Raw genomic sequence first — 17,134 nt, forward strand, 5'->3', positions numbered from 1 at the left:
AAATAAAATGAAATAAACCCAAATAAAATAAAGTAAAATAAAATAAAATAAATCAAAATAAAGTAAAATGAGAATATTCTTCTAAAAAAAACACTTTAAAAAAAAAAACAATAATGAAAATAAATAATACTAAAATAATTATATATAATTAATAAAATATATATAAAAAAAAAAAAAATATATATATTTAAAAATTAGATAAATCATATTTTAAAATAAAATGAGAATTATACTCAAATTTATACTAACCAATCTTAATTATCAATATTTTTTTACTTTTTTTAATTTTTATTTTATTTTTTTTTGTTTTTTTGAGAAATACAAGTAGCAAAACAAAGCCATCATCATTATGAAATATACTTCAGTAATATGAATCTTAACAAAAAAACGAAATTTTAATTATCATTAGAATAGCGGCACAAACAATCAAAAATATTTAAACTAGAATGAAAATCTTCGAAATTTAATTTAAAAGTAATGTTATTAGGTGTCATTTTTTTAAAATCTTTATTTTTCATTTTTTTATTTTGCATATTTTCCTTTCCTATTTTATCTTTTGGATTTTTTTTTATATGTGTTATATTATTTTTTAACCTTGATTTAGGTAATGATGTAAATGGAAAATAATTAAAAAATCTGTTAAAAAAAAAAAAAAAAAAAAATTAATAATTAAACATAATCATTTTAAATAAAATTTTGAATTAAAATATACATATTACAAATAAGTTTTATAATTAAATACATATATATATATATCTATATATATTTATATACCTTTTTAAAAATGAAAACAAACCAATAACAAAACTATGAAACCTTATGTTATTATTTCCTTTTACTATATTCTTTTTATTATTATGATTTTTTTCCTTATTTGACTTTATATCATTATTTATGTTTTTAAATAAAGGAAGGTAAATGTTGTTGAAACTTTTTTGAATTTTTGAGTAAGACTTAAAAAATTTCTTAGGGTTATAATAAGCACTTTCTACAATGTTCATATTATTTTTAATAGTTATTTTTACAGATATAATATAATTATAATTCCTATTATTTAAATTAATAATTTCATTTCTTTTTGTTAATGCTAATTCTGAATTTAACAAATATATTATATTTTTATTTTCTATTATATTATTAGATATACTACTTTTATTATAAAAAGAAGTAGAAATGCTATTATTTTCTTCATATGTCATATTATCTGCATATCAAAAATATAAAATATATATATAACATATATGTATATATAAAATATATGTATATATAAAATATATGTATATATATATATATATGTATGTATGTTTATTATTTTATTTTTGTTTCTCTTTTTTTTTTTTACCCAAATTAATAGCATAATTAGAAAAAGTATTTTTAGATCTACTTTTTTTTATAAATTTACTTCCTTTTCTTTTGTAATAACTATTAATTGCAAAACTATGATTTCCTGTATGAATAATAATATCAATTTTTTTTAAATCACTTTTTCTAAATAAAAAAACTATTTTATTTTCTTCAATATAAAAAAATAATTCCTTTGTATATACAAAATAATGCATTTTTTTAGGAGCACAAGAATACATAAAATCTTCATATGATAAAAAATACTTAAATGGTTCTTTTAAAACAATATATTTATTTATTATTTGATTAATTTTTATATAACTAATAATATTCATATGATTTATATTATTTTTATTTAAAAAATCTAGGTAATTCTGATTACGCTGATAATATACTAATTTTATACACCACTTCAAAAATTTTTGAAACAAATTATTCATAGTTAAAAGAAATAAAAGAGAAAACACAATATGACCAAATAAGAAAATATTTATAATATTTAAGATATCTAGGAAAAAATTTAAAATAAAAGAAAATTTTCTTTTTTTTTTTAAATTAGATTTTAATTTTTTTATGAAAATTTTATTTTTTCCTGATAAATCTTTTTTATTCTTCCTCATTTTATATAATACATTGTGACAAATAAATTTTACAATATTAATATATATACTTAAATAATAATAAAATAATTTTGTGATATTAAAATTATTATATTCCTCTATATTATTAAAAACAAATATTTGTTTTCTCTCATATTTTTTATTAAATATTAAGAATACATTGTCAACATTATTAATATTTATTTTTTCAATCAAATTAATTAATGATTGCAAAATTAATGTAATAGAAAAAAGCAACGATAATATCAACTGAATAAATAAAACATATAATCCAATTAAAATTCTCCTTCCTTTTGTGCATATATATTGAACATCTGATATACACTTTTGTCTAGCAAAGGGGAAGCACTTTTTTTTTGCTTTTTTTATTTCTTTATTACCATAACCCCTTTTAATGTTATTTTTATTTTTACTATTATCTTCTTTATTTACCAAAAGAACATTTTTTCTATCATTAAAAAGTACAGAATTGAGAGAAGCATTATCATCCATAACTAGATTATCGAATTCTCTGTTCTTTAATTTATTTTTGTGAAAATAATTTAAATTGTTAAAAGGAATTTCCTCTTCTCTTTTTACTACATTCCAACGTTTATTTTTCTTTAAATTATTAAAATATTGTTCTTCATTAAAAAAATTATTCTGATATGAATTATAATCATTTAAAATATGCATAATGTATTTTTTATTACTTACAGTATCCTCCTTTTCATCAATAAATGAACTTTCATTGGATTCATTTAGTAAATTTATCAGTTCATTTTTTTCATATTTTTTAGGAGTTTCAATATTCTCCTTTTTATTTTTTTTTTGTATCATAATATTATAATCCTTTTTAATAATTGAATTTTCATTAATAATATAAAAAAATTCATTAAATGCTTTTTTTATATGAGCAATTAAGGAAGTGGGACTACCAATTATATTAAAAGAAATTAAAAGATTAGAAATATTAACTACTGTTTGATTATAGTAGAAATTTTGAAGAAAATTTATAAGAAGATGATAATTTGTAAATATGTGTATATTTGATAAACTTTTTAAATAAATATTGCAATTTGATATATCACCTAATTTATTATATGCACTAATATATTCTTTATAAAACAAATCATTAACATGATTATTTAATTCTTTTTTATATTCTGATTGAAAATTTAATAATATATTTATGTTATCTATACTTATATATTGCAAATATACATATTTATTAATTTCATTTTTTTCTACATTTTCCTTTATTTTTTGTGTTTCCTTAATCTCTTTTTTCTTTTTGTCCTCTTTTATAAATGACTCCATCTTCTTGTTCCACTCTTTTTCTTCTTTCTCTTTCTCTTTCTCTTCTGTTCTTTCTATATTTCCAAATGAATCAAAAGAAGAATAATAATTTTTCTTTATTTCATTTACGTTGTTTTCATTTTTAATTTTATTATTTTCACTTTTAGAGCTATCAGAATAATTTTCTACATTTTCCTTTTCTACTTTTTTTTTGTTATAAGTGTAAAAAGTTTTATAAAAATAAAACAAAATAGTTATTGAATTGATGTCAGCATTAATTACCAATGGTTTTATACTTAATAAAAAATATTTGAAAAAAAGAGTTTCACATTTTCTTATATATTGAAAATTGCAAATTAAAAATTCCGAATTTTCAACGATATCATTTTCGTTTGATATGTTATTTATGTTGCTACCTAATGATGACATAGATGAATTAAGGCTTTTAATATCATACGTTTTATCTAAAAATAACTTCCTTTTTACTTGTAATTCACTAATTAACATTCTTAAATGATTATTTTTTAAATTAATATCATTATTTGTATATAAAATAGCATACGCGCTTAAATATTTATAAATAGCATAACATAATATATTATTTATTTTTATATCTACATTATAATAATCTATATTCTCTATATATTCTTTTTTAAATAATAAATCATTTAATTCAAAAGAAATCATATAATCTGATGAATGTTCAAATAAATTTATTTTTATACCACTAAGAATTAGTTGCAAATTAGTTATAAATTTTATTGATGAATTTTCTTTTATTTGTTTTTTACTACTACAATTTTTTAAAATTTGCGGATTTACTTCTTCACTATCTAAATAAGGATGAAGAAGAGTATTGCTTTCCTCATTATTTTTTATATTATCTTGGCTACATATATTAGTTTCTTTATTAGATAAATAATTTCTAATCATTGCATTTAATTCTTCACTTCTACTACTTCTTTTTAAAAAAATAGGGTAAATTTTTGTTAAACCTTTTAATTTTTTACGATTTTTTTTAATTTTCTTAAAAATATAATCACTAAGCTTTCTTTTAATTTTTTTTTTATTTTTCTTTTTATTAACTAAATATATATCATCATAATTTTCACCACCATTTTCACCGTAACTGTTCGTAGAACTCTTACTATTTTTATTTTTGTATAAATTTGATTTATTACTCAAACTTGTATTACCATCACTTGAATCTTTATTAGAACTTAAAAAACTTTCATTTATATTTTCATCATAATTTTTTTTTTTTTTGTATTTTACATTTAAAATGTCATTATGTTCTGCAATAGACTTTTTTTTTTTTAATGATAATGAATACTTTTTTTCTTTATGAAAATAATTATTTTCATAAAAAAAATTATTTATGTATTTTTTTGGATGACTTTTTCTGATTTTTGATAAAGACTTTTTTGGTGCAGATATATTTTCTCCTTTTTTTAAAAAGATTTTTTTTAACTTTATTTTTCTCTTATTTTTTTCTAAATCCTTGAAACTGATACTTTTTTTTAATTCTGTATGAGAAATATTTTTATTTATTCCCTTATTTTTTTTTTTTTTTAAATTTTCTGATTTTTTTTCCTTATTATTTAAATCGATATTTTTTAAAATGAAAAATGAACGAAAATGAAAATATTTGTTTTTTTTTTTTTTTTTTTTCCTTTTCTTTTTTAAATATACTATATTAAAATGTTTTTTGCTTATTAGAGATACTTTATTATTTAAACTATATTTCTTTAATTTAATATACCTCTTTTTTTTTAATTCATTAGATTCATTGTTATTATAGAAATTTATTTTATGTAATTTTTGTTGTGTTTTAAACTTATTAGAACCTTTAGAAGATATAAATGGGTCTAATGACTTTTCTTCATTTTCTTTACATAATTCTTCTAAGCAAAATACTCTTTTGCCATTTTCAATTTTTGTTAAAACATTAATTCTTTTATTATTATTTAAAATTATATTATTGTGTTCTTTTACAATATTTAAATTACAAGAAAAAATATATATTTCATTTTTTTTAAAAATTAAAAAGCATTTTATGACTTTTGGTTTTGATACGTCTGACCATCCAAATATTTCTTTATCATAAGGTTTTAATAAGTTCACAATTTTTTTTTTAGTCTTTCTTTGATAAAAAATTAAGTAGTAATTTGTTTTATTATAAATTATAGTATCAGGATTATTTTCAATAGATACATTTATTTCAATATTAGTGTTTCTATTCATAGTTATATTAATTTCAGTTATAACACTCTCTTCTTTATATTCATAATAATATTCTTGATATTCTTTCACCAATTCATTTTTATTTTTGTCATCATTTCCTTCATTATTTTCTTCTTCATTTTCTATAGGTATTATATAAGTATTTAAATCATTCAATTTCATATTATCCTTTTCATCATTTAAATTTCCATCATTTTTATCTTTCAAACCATTTGAATTATTTAAATTCAACTTTTCACTTTCATTAAAATCAATTATAAAATTTTTAGAGGGTTCTCCATCTAGTTTTTCCGTAACATTTTCAAGACAAAAAGTGTTATTTTCTATTATCATTGTTTCATCGTTTAAAATATGTTTATCATTAATATTGATTTCATCAATTAATATTGTTTCATTATTAATATTTATTTTATTGTAATTTCCTTCATTCCAAATAATATCATCATAATTTAAAGAAGCTTCATCATTTATACTACTTTTATGTAATGAATTATTTTCATTTCTTTTATTTTCTATATTAGAAAAATCATTTTCCTTTAACTTTTCTTTTATCTCAGTTGAACTTTCTAAATTATTAAAAATTTTTTTTTTTTCAGTATCTTTGATTTTTTTTTCTACTTTATTAATAGTTTTATGAAAAATTTTAAAATTTCCAACTTTTTCAATTTCTATAGGACTAGTATAAAATAAGTTAAAAAAATCTTCGTTATTTTTTAAATAATCATTTGAATTTTCTTCGTTTATGAGTGATGAACTTCTAGATTTAATTATTTTCTTTTTTAAATAATCGTTAAATAAGTTCATTACTTCATTTTCATTATTCATAAATTCATAACTTCCTCTGCGATCCATAAAATGATTATTATTCATGCATTCATTGATATCTGCATATGAAAATTTTAAAAAACATTTATTTGTATTTATTGGATGATAATAAAATGATTCATGTGGTTTAATAGATATTATATTCAATGTATTTTTTGGAATTTTATCATTTAAATCTATATATTCTTTTTTTTTGAAATGATGAATTCTTTTTTCATCTTTTTCATCCTCTACCCTCTCTTCAAATTTTTTTTCTTTATTTTTTTTTCCTTTTAATTCATTTATATCACTTATAATATTAATTTTTTCCATTTTATTATTAGGTGAAAAATTTTTCTTATAGAAATTATCTAGTGAAACTGAATTATTATAATCTGTATTTTTTTTTTCTTTTTTAATAATTTTAAATTCTTTACTAATTTCTTGAACATATAAAATTCGATTAGTGTTATTAATAATAGTATATCTATTATTTAGAGTTATAGTTTTCGTATTATATATTTTACCATTTAAAGTAATATTCATAGATAAAAATATATTCTCTTTTTTATTTTTACCTGTTAATATTATTTTTTTATTTATACATACTTCATTTATTTTTATTTTTTTTGATACATATATTTGATTATTATAAAAAATTTCAAAAATTACTTTGTTATTAAGAACCTCACCGAAAAACATTCCTGCTTTTTTTTTAATTTTTTGTGAATTTCCATTTGATTTTACTATGAGATCTTTGTCTAAATTGTTTTGAAAATAAAATGATGAATAAATTAATAATTGTAATACATTACTATCAATTACATGCTTAAAATTATTTTCATTACATGTATTTATAAAATCTGTTTTTTTTCTTAGGGTTAAATTCCAATAGAAGAATTTCGGAATTTCTTTACATAAATACTCATAATCTTTAGATTCCAGATATATGTATTTTTTATTGTTATATTCTGAATTTTTTTTTAAGAAATAATTCAATTTATATTTTTTCTTTTTATATATAATATTATTTTTATTATCATTAATATATCCGATATACATTTTAATTCGGAATGATCTATCATGTGTATTTGTAAATTGATGTAACTGAATTTTTTTTGAAAAAAAATTAAACACATAATTCTTGTGATTAAAAACATAATATAATTTAATATAATTTGGTATATTATCTAAATATTTTATAGATTTTGGTGAAATAATTTCTCTTTTAATTCTTTTTATCTTCTTTAGTAAATTATTTATATAGTAATTTTGACAATAACCTATTTTTATTTCTTCATATAAAAAGTTATGAATTTCAAATATATAATCTATATATATACCAAATGAGTATATTTTATTAACTTCTAAATTTTTTTGTTCACATATTATTGTATTACTATAATTACTTTGCTTTTTTGCTGTGAATATGTATTTTTTTTTTTTTCTTATTTCTTCCTCTGACTTCATGTAATTTTCTTTAGTACCTTTCTTCTCATCTGAATTGTATAAATAAAAAAATTCTTTACTAAATATATTTTTCCCAGAATAACTTTTACTCATATCATATTTTATGAGACTATTTAATTTAGAACCCATTTTATTATAATAAAAACTATTTAAATTTCTTTCATTTATACATAATTTATCATTAGAAATAATAGAATTATTTACACTACTATAATCATTATAATTATTTAAATGTGTTATATTGTTATGATTATATCCTTCATAATTCTTTTTTTCTGTATGATCATTTCCTATTTTTCCTTTATATTCACCTTCATATTCATTTATATTTTCTTCCTCATACTTATCATCTTCATTTTTCATGTTTTGTTTTTCTAATTCTTCTTCTTTTATATATCCATTATGCCTATCATAAAAAATAATTTTCAAAGTTTTAAGCTTTAATGTTTGAGCGTATATATTATATTTTAAAAAATCAAATGAATGTCTGCATATAATTTCTTTTATACTAGAATTATTTAGCAACTTTTTTGCTCCATTTTTCATTAAAAAATTAAAAATTTCAAAATAACTTTTTTTATTTTCATATTTATTTATGTAAAAATCATAAAATTCTTTTTTAATTATATATATACAATTTATGCTTTTAATATTTTTGCTACTTTTTTCACTTATATATTTTTCTAATCTCTTTAAAATTTTATTTTTTTTTATTTTATTTTCTTCATTTATTTTATTTAAATTTAGTGATTTAACGATATAATCATACTTTAAATTTTTGTTTCTTTTATACTTTGAAATATTCGTTACACTTATTTGATTATTTTGAAAATTTAATTTATAATTTTTTAATTTTAAATTATTTGAACATATATTTTGAAACTCATTAAATGAGTAATTATAATTTTTGCTTTTATTGAAGTTTTGAATTTCTTTAACGGTAGAATTTCTATTTGTATAATCAAAAGAAAAACTTTCACTTTTTTTGTTTTTTTTCTTGAATAAATTAATATCATTATTGTTAATATAATAACTGGAACTCTTATTATTTATTGTATTATAATTCCTGTAATTTTTGTTATCATTACAATTATTTTTTATGTTAGATTTTTCTTCATTACTTTCTTCAATATTATTTTTTCTATTTAAATAATCATATAAGATAAGTGTGGGAACAAAGGAAATAAGTGGCAAGAAATATTTTTGATTTGATTTAATTGTCGTTATGCTATTATTATTAAAGCTTTTAATGTTCTGAATATTTTTAAGACTATTTTGATTATTTTGTTCATTAAATAATTGAAAATAATGTAAAATTGGATGAAATAGTAAAACAAAATTACTATTAGTTGTGTTATTAATAAACAAATTAGAAGAAAAATATATTGACACAATTCCTTTTTCATCAATATTTGTTTGAATATATAATTTGATAAAAGTTTTAAATGTTTTATTTCTGAATGAATACTCATTATACATATCAAAATTAAAATCATATTTTTTTATGATAATCCTTTTTTTTTCATTCATCTTTTTTAATTCATATATAATTGGAAGAAATCTTATTTCGCATGTGTTTTTATTTTTTTCTATATCAACAATCTCAAATACATAATTAAAAATTTTTATAATAACAACTACTTCACATACTTCCCCGTTTTCATCATTCAACAAACCTCCATGCTCATTATTTTGTAATTCATAAAAAATATATTTATTTTTATTTTTGTTATTCAAATTATTTTTTTGGATTTTATTTCTTAATGACTGTTTTAATCTTACATTAATTGGTAATCCAGTATAATTGTAAATTTTTGAAGTAATCTGAGAAAAAGACAATTTTTCTTTTTTTTTTATTATAAAGCTATTTATTTTTAAATTACATTTTTTCTTATTATTAATAATATTCATTTTTTTATATAAAGGGGAAAAAAAATATAAATTTTTGTCAAGAAAAGATTTTATTAAACCTATTAAAATATTTTTATTTTTATTAGTATATAAAACGTTAATATAAGATGTTTCTAATTTTAAATTAAGAATGTTAATTTTCTTTTTATTATTCTCAAATATTATATATATCTCCATTTTCTCTAATAAAGTATCATATAATATCTTATAGCTATCATAAATATCTATGTGTAAATGAAAATTTAAAAAGTTATAAATACTGTTATCCTTTTGAAAAAGCAATTTTATATTAAATATACTAACTACTATAAGAGGCATATTTCTATTACTGTTCCCATCATAAAAATTGAAACGAATATCATCTAAAAAATACTCAAATAAAAGATCATTTTGATTATATAAATAGTCTAATATATCTTTTATTATATTACTATCATTATTATTATTATTATTATTATTATTATTGTTCGTTTTTCTGCAGCTACTTAAAAAATAAGAAAAAGTGTTATAACATATAATTACATTTTTTAAAATATTATTTGAAAAATTTAAAATAATTGGGTCATTATAAAAACTTATAATCTCTTTTGCATTAATAAAATTTTTCAAGTTGAAATTAACGTCCCCATAAAATGAATTTTTTGATATGGCTGTAAAAAAAGTATTTAAAGAAGATAATTTTTTATCATAATTACTTACATTTAAATTTTCATAACTACTACTATTTTCTTGATTTTCTAAAACTTCATAATTTAATTTTCTTTTTATATTTATTTGAAATCTTATATCGTTTATTATGGTTTCATTATTTTTATTTTTTCCATTAAAATTAAGAACACAAATATAAAATTTTCTATTTTTTTTGTGTTTATATATATTTATAGATGGTATAATTAATTTACTTCCTAAATTTCTTACTTGTATAGACTTAATATTTTCATCATTATCTACAAAAAAAAAAAAAAAAAAAATTCAAATAAAACGATATATTGAAATATAATGAAATATATGAAATATAATGAAATATATGAAGTATTATTAAAAATAAATATATATGTAAATTTTTTTAATAAAAATTATCATGTTAATATATATATTTATATATATTTATATATATTTCATTCTTTCAAAAAAAAAAAATTTTTTTATTTTTTCTTTATTTTACTATTTAATGATTTATATGAACAAGAAAAATGAAATTCTAAAACTGGTAAAAAGGAAATATAAGAATTATTTTTTAAATTATCATAATAAGTGTATTGTGTAATTGATAAATTGTATATGGGTGTATAAATTCTATTATTCTGTATAAAAAAATTATAATTATATTTTACATTATTTATATTAAGTTCCTCATTCGTATTATGAATATATTCAAAATCAGAAATTTCCTTTATTTTTTCAAATTTTCTACTTAGTCTATTAAACCATTTAAATAAGTTAATAAAATATAAATAATCTATAATTAATTGAGAATTTAACATGTGAAATTCAAAACTTTTTATATTCTCATTTTCTTTTTTTTTTTTTTCTAAATCTTCTTCATCTTCATCTTCTTCTTCTTCTTCATCTTCTTTTTCTTCTTCTTCTACATCTTCATTTACATTGTCTTCTTTGTATTTATCATTTTGAATTACTGATGATGATACACTATTCATAAGAATACAAGATGAATTGAAGTTGCTATTATTTTTTATTGAGTTATTTAAACTTAATAAATTATTAACATTATTCTGATGTGTAATCCAATTTTCTTTTTCTGAGTATGTTTTATTATTCAAATTATTTAAAAGAAAGTTTTGTTTTTCTATTTCATAATATGCTGTATTATTTAAATTAATATTATTTCTATTTCTATTCCTATTATATATATTATTAAGAAGAATATCATCATTATCTACCTTCTCGTTTTCCTTTATAAAACTTCCATTATTAGAATTTTTTTCATTGTATAACATTTGATTATGTATATTTTCTTTACATATAATATTGTTTTTATGACTTCTTTGAATTATATTTACATCATTAACATCATTAACATCATTAACATCCTTATTTTTTAAAAAAACATTAGTACTATTTAAATGCTTCTTCATTAGGTTTCTTTTTTTTTTAATATAAGAATCTTTATTTTCATTTTCATTATTGACTTCGTTTTCATTTCCACTTTCACTTTCACCTTCATAAGTATCTTGACTTTCACTTTTACTTGTATTAACATCTTCATTTTCATTTCTTCTAATCAAATTTTCTTTATTATATGTTAAGTCATTTTGATTATCATCCCTTGTATTATTAAAGTATTTATTATTTGAATTATTAAAACTGTTGCTATTAGTACAATTATTAATATCATAATTTTCTATATTATTACAATTTATTTTGTCACTATAGATATTATATAATTCTTCATATTTATTAACTTTTAAATAATTAATTTCATTATATGTCTGATATTCAATTTTATTTAAAAAATAATTTTTTTCTGTTGAATTGATATCTATATATTGATCCTTTTGAGAACATACTGAAACATTATTTGATGAACTGTTTTTTGATGAAAATGATAAAATAAAATTTCCATTTTTTACTAGTTTAAAAATGCTATTATAAAAATATATATTATTCACATTGGAATTTTTTTTTTTTTCATTTAATTTTGAATTTTTTTTACTTAAATTATTTGTATAATTTTTTTTTTCTATATATGGAAAAAAACTATTATAATTATCATTATTAGACAAACAATTAAGAACATTAATTTTCTTCAAATTAAAAATAAAATTAGAAATCTCTGTTTGATTAAAGAAGTATATAAAAATATCTGAAAGATGAATAGATATCATACGATTATTTTTTTTATGATCATTAATATGTATTTTTATTTTATTTATGAAAGTAACAAATTCTTGCATTTCTTCCTTATGAGATTCAATATTATTTCCTTTTCTTAAATTATGTTCATGTTTTCCATTAGAGTAATAATCTATTAAATTCTCCTTTTTTTCTTCTTTTGATTCGCTATTCTCAATATCAATTTTGCATTTTTTTATATTTTTTTCTTCTATATCCTTCATTATTGAATTTTTATTATTATTATTTATATCTTCATCTTTTTTTTTATTTTTTTCATTATAATAGTAATTGGTATCATTTAATTCACAATTTTCATTACTATTTATTTTATTTTGTGAATTATTATCCATATTATCACATATATTATCTAACTTATTTAATGATGACAACAAATTTTGTTTATTCTTCAATTTTTTATTTGATTTGAATTCATTTTCTTTCTCTTCATTAAAAAGATTAGAATTATTATAAAAGTTATTCACATATTTATTTTCACAAATGTGTGAACTTTTTTTATATAGGTCGTTTTCAAAACAGTTCTTGTTATTATTTCCTTCTTGTTTTTTTTCTTCCTCTTCATTTACTTCATTTTTTTGACTTTTTCGTTTATTTTCATTTTGATTATTTAATGTAGAACTATCTAATAAAATTTGTAGAGTTTTATAACTACGTATATCAATAGTATTTAAATTAAGATAATCAGAATTTTTTTTCTTCTCGAATTTTTCTATTATTTTATATATATAGTATTTATAATGATAATAAAAGAAAATTATTTTAAAAATAGTTTTATCATTTAAAGTGAAGTTTAAATAATTCTTGTTTCCATGAATAAATGTTAACTTTTTGTCGTTGTTTTCTTTAAAATTATAAGTGATTTCATCAATATATATTTTTAATGGCTTTATTATGTACTTATTATTTGATTTATTTTTATGAAGCAAAATATTTTTTAATTTTTTCTTTTTTCTCTTTCTTAAAATAAAAATGGAAAATTTAAAATTCGTTCTTTTCTGCTTAATTGTAGTTAACATATTCTTATCTTTTTCATTTCTATAATTTTTCATACATATATTTTCTTTATATATATTTATTTCATCATTCAAACACTCTTTATTTAGGTTACTATTGAAATATTTTTTTTCATTATTAAAAATTTTATTTTCATTATTATATATATTATATGTATCATTTGTAATTTCCTGATTGTTAGATGCATTATACAAATTATTGTATCCATTTTCAATTGAATTATTTAAATGTAATTTTTTATTTAAGTCATCTTGATTACCTTTGTAAATATTCTTTATATTTTCAGATTCTTCTAAATTATTCATTTTTAAAAGCTCTTGATGATATGTTCCATGTATTTGTGTTAATTCATCATTTATATGTGAAACATCATTATAAATATTAGATTTATTAATTTTCTTTTGATTACTATTTAAACTAGCATTCATATCATCTAATTCAAATGTTTTCTTTGTACTTTCATTGTATAAATTTTTATTATTATTATTCTTCAAAGTATCAACATTAAAAATTTCATCTATATCATTTTTTAAACATAAACTAGGACTATTATTATTAGTAACATGTAAATTGTAAAATTCATTTTCAGTGGAATTATTAGGAATATCTGTTTTCTCATTTTTTTTTGGTACTTCATTACAATTTTTTAACATAGATAAATTATTTAAATGGGTATGTAAATAAGTTTTTGTAAAGAAAAAAGAATTTAATAGAAATTTTTTAAAACATAATAATATAGAATATTTCTTATTTATAACAATATTAAAATAAATATTGTTAATAAAATCAATATTAATATCAACAAAATTTTTTTCTGATGCTATATATAATTCTTTACAGTATTTTTTCCCTAATAGATAATAATAATATACATTTTTAAAACGTTTAATTTTTTTTTCTAAATCTACCGATTTATAATCATAATTTATGTTTAAAATACTGTATATTTCTTTTATACCTAGAGTAATTATAATATTTTGATTAGATTTAATGTACATTTTACTTTGAGAAGTTTCAAACTTTTTATACATTAAGATTGAAAGTGCTTTGCTTTTCAATAAATCCTCATCCTGTTTATTATTGAAGTCATTATAACCATAAAAATTCCAATTGAATGATTTTTCATCTAATACAAGATTCATTTGATTTCTATCCTTAAATTTTACCTCATTTAAATTATCATTCATATATACATTGTTTGTTTTATTTTTTACAGTTGAATTATTTTTGAAATACGTATTATTGCTCATATGAGGATTAAAAATGTAATTTTTACCTTTTCTTTTATTTTTTTTAAAATTTTCTCTTTTCTTTTCTTCTTTTTTGTAATTTTCATTTGTATTATTATGAAAAAATTCAAGTAATGGATATTTTTTATTTTTATGATGAAAGCACACATTTATATCACTTAGTAGTATATTGTAGGCAAAATCATTATTAATGTATGATTTTAAAATGTATTCAAAACAATTAAAATTTACTTGTATAATTTTATTGAGTTTTTCTAAACTATATACATTTAAATTCATTTTTTTTATCATAAATTTATAACTACAAGTTACAGATAAATTATCATTAGAAACAGAGGTTTTAGAATTATTTTTATTTTTTTCTTCTGAATTTTCTAGAACATGTCTTTTTAGACTCGAAATAATTTGAAAACTATGTAAATATTCAAATTTTTCAATAAAATCTTTGTCATATTTTTCTTTATTTTTTTTTTTAGTTAATTCTCGTTTATATATTAAAATATCATTGATTTCTGGTATATTTAACCATTCTTCTACACTTAACCCATTAACAAAATAACCATAAATAAAATAAAAATTTAAAAAATCAAAAATATAATTTAATTGCTTAAATGACAACATAAAATTCAATTTATCAACTTTTATTTCAAAACTCATATATTCATTTTCTCGAAGATTTATATTTTCTTCTAATAACTCGAATTTTTCTAGAAATTTTTCATTCATACTATTTATTTTAAAGTATACATTACTTTCGTTCATTTCTCCCACATTATCCTCATCTAATCCCTCTTTTATTTTATTATTTTGATGAACTAACTGTTCATCAATTTCATTATTTGCAATATTCACAAAACTCTTTACTTTTATATTTTTCTCATTATCATTATTAATACTTTTATTACTTACCTCATAAATGGATTCTCTATTTTGTTTCTGCTTATTTTCTTTTTTCGAAAATATTTTTTGAAAAATATTTTTATCTTTTTTTATTTCTTTACATTGATATAAATATTTATCACAATGAGAACAAGTGACATCAAAATAATTATTTTTTTTAAAAATATATTTCGAATTTCTGTATACATATTCATTGCAATTGCTTAGATAAATATTTGTATTTATTACAATAACAGGAATTTCGGAAATTATGTTTTTTTTTTTGTGTAAATTGAAACATATACTTTTTATTTTATTATATATTTCTTCTTCATTTATGTTTCTTTTATTTTTTAATTTTTTTTCCTCCTTTTTGATTACTTTATTTATTAGATATTTAGCTTTATCATCATTCATATAAAATATTATGTCTACAAATGAAAATTCTTTGATTATTTTATTAGAATCATTATTACTTTTTACACTATTTATATTTTTTATAAATAAACCTACAATGTATTTTTTTTTTTCTGCACTCTCTAATATTACTTCTACATTTTCAATATCAATAGACATATTATTGTAAACTTCATATAATAAATAATTTATCCCTTTATGTATTTTTTTATTTAAATCATATATATTATTATTAATATCTTCTATTTTTAAATTATTCTTTTTAAATTCTTTTATTCCATATATTTCATCATCTATATTAAATTCATTAAAATTTTTTTCTTTAATAACTATCACCACATCACTAACTTTTAGAGTTGCTTTTTGAAACAAATAAAATAATGGCATCTAAAAAAATATTAGAAAAAGTATAAATATTATGAAAAAAATATTATTAAAAAAAATACAGAATATATTAATATAAAAATAATATAATTAAAGGATAAATATAACAGAAATTGAAAATGTAAATCTTTTTTTTTTTTTTTTTTTTTACAATAAATTTATTCATTTTTTCATTTTTTTTTATATCATATTTATTTATTACAATTTTTATATATTATTATTATTATTATTATTATTATTATTATTATTATTATTATTATTATTACTTTTTATTTATTTTAATTTTTTTCTTACATGTAAATCTAATGAACGAATATAACCATATTTAATTGTGTATGGCAAATATAAAGTATCAAAAAAGTTTTTTTTAATTTTAACATTTTGTAAATGTATTTTTCCTCTTAAAAGTGATGTTTGTAATTGTTTTTCTTCTATATTTTCAAAAAAGGATGACAACAAAAAATTAACAATGCTTTTGTATAATGCTTTTATCATTATTCATAAATATTACACATTTATAAATATATATATATATAAATACATAGGTATTATATTAAAAAGAAGATAAAGGAAATAAGAATAATTTGAACTGTTTTTTTTTCTTTTTTTCATTATTATATTAGACAAAAAAAAAAAAAAAAAAAA

At 17.2% G+C, this 17,134-nt stretch overlaps 1 protein-coding gene across 1 annotated transcript; it reads right to left on the reverse strand.

Annotated features, from left to right (window-relative positions):
* Positions 1-395: 395 nt before the first annotated feature.
* PGAL8A_00480900 (conserved Plasmodium membrane protein, unknown function) lies at positions 396-16,984 on the reverse strand (the record flags this gene model as incomplete). Its single annotated transcript, XM_028673596.1, has 5 exons — positions 396-636; positions 775-1,204; positions 1,343-10,618; positions 10,837-16,492; positions 16,784-16,984. The coding sequence occupies 5 exons, from the start codon at positions 16,982-16,984 to the stop codon at positions 396-398; spliced, it is 15,804 nt and encodes a 5,267-aa protein (XP_028530033.1).
* Positions 16,985-17,134: the final 150 nt, after the last annotated feature.

This window comes from Plasmodium gallinaceum (genome assembly GCF_900005855.1).
Source record: "Plasmodium gallinaceum strain 8A genome assembly, contig: PGAL8A_v1_141, whole genome shotgun sequence".
In the NCBI taxonomy this organism is placed as follows: Eukaryota; Apicomplexa; class Aconoidasida; order Haemosporida; family Plasmodiidae; genus Plasmodium; species Plasmodium gallinaceum.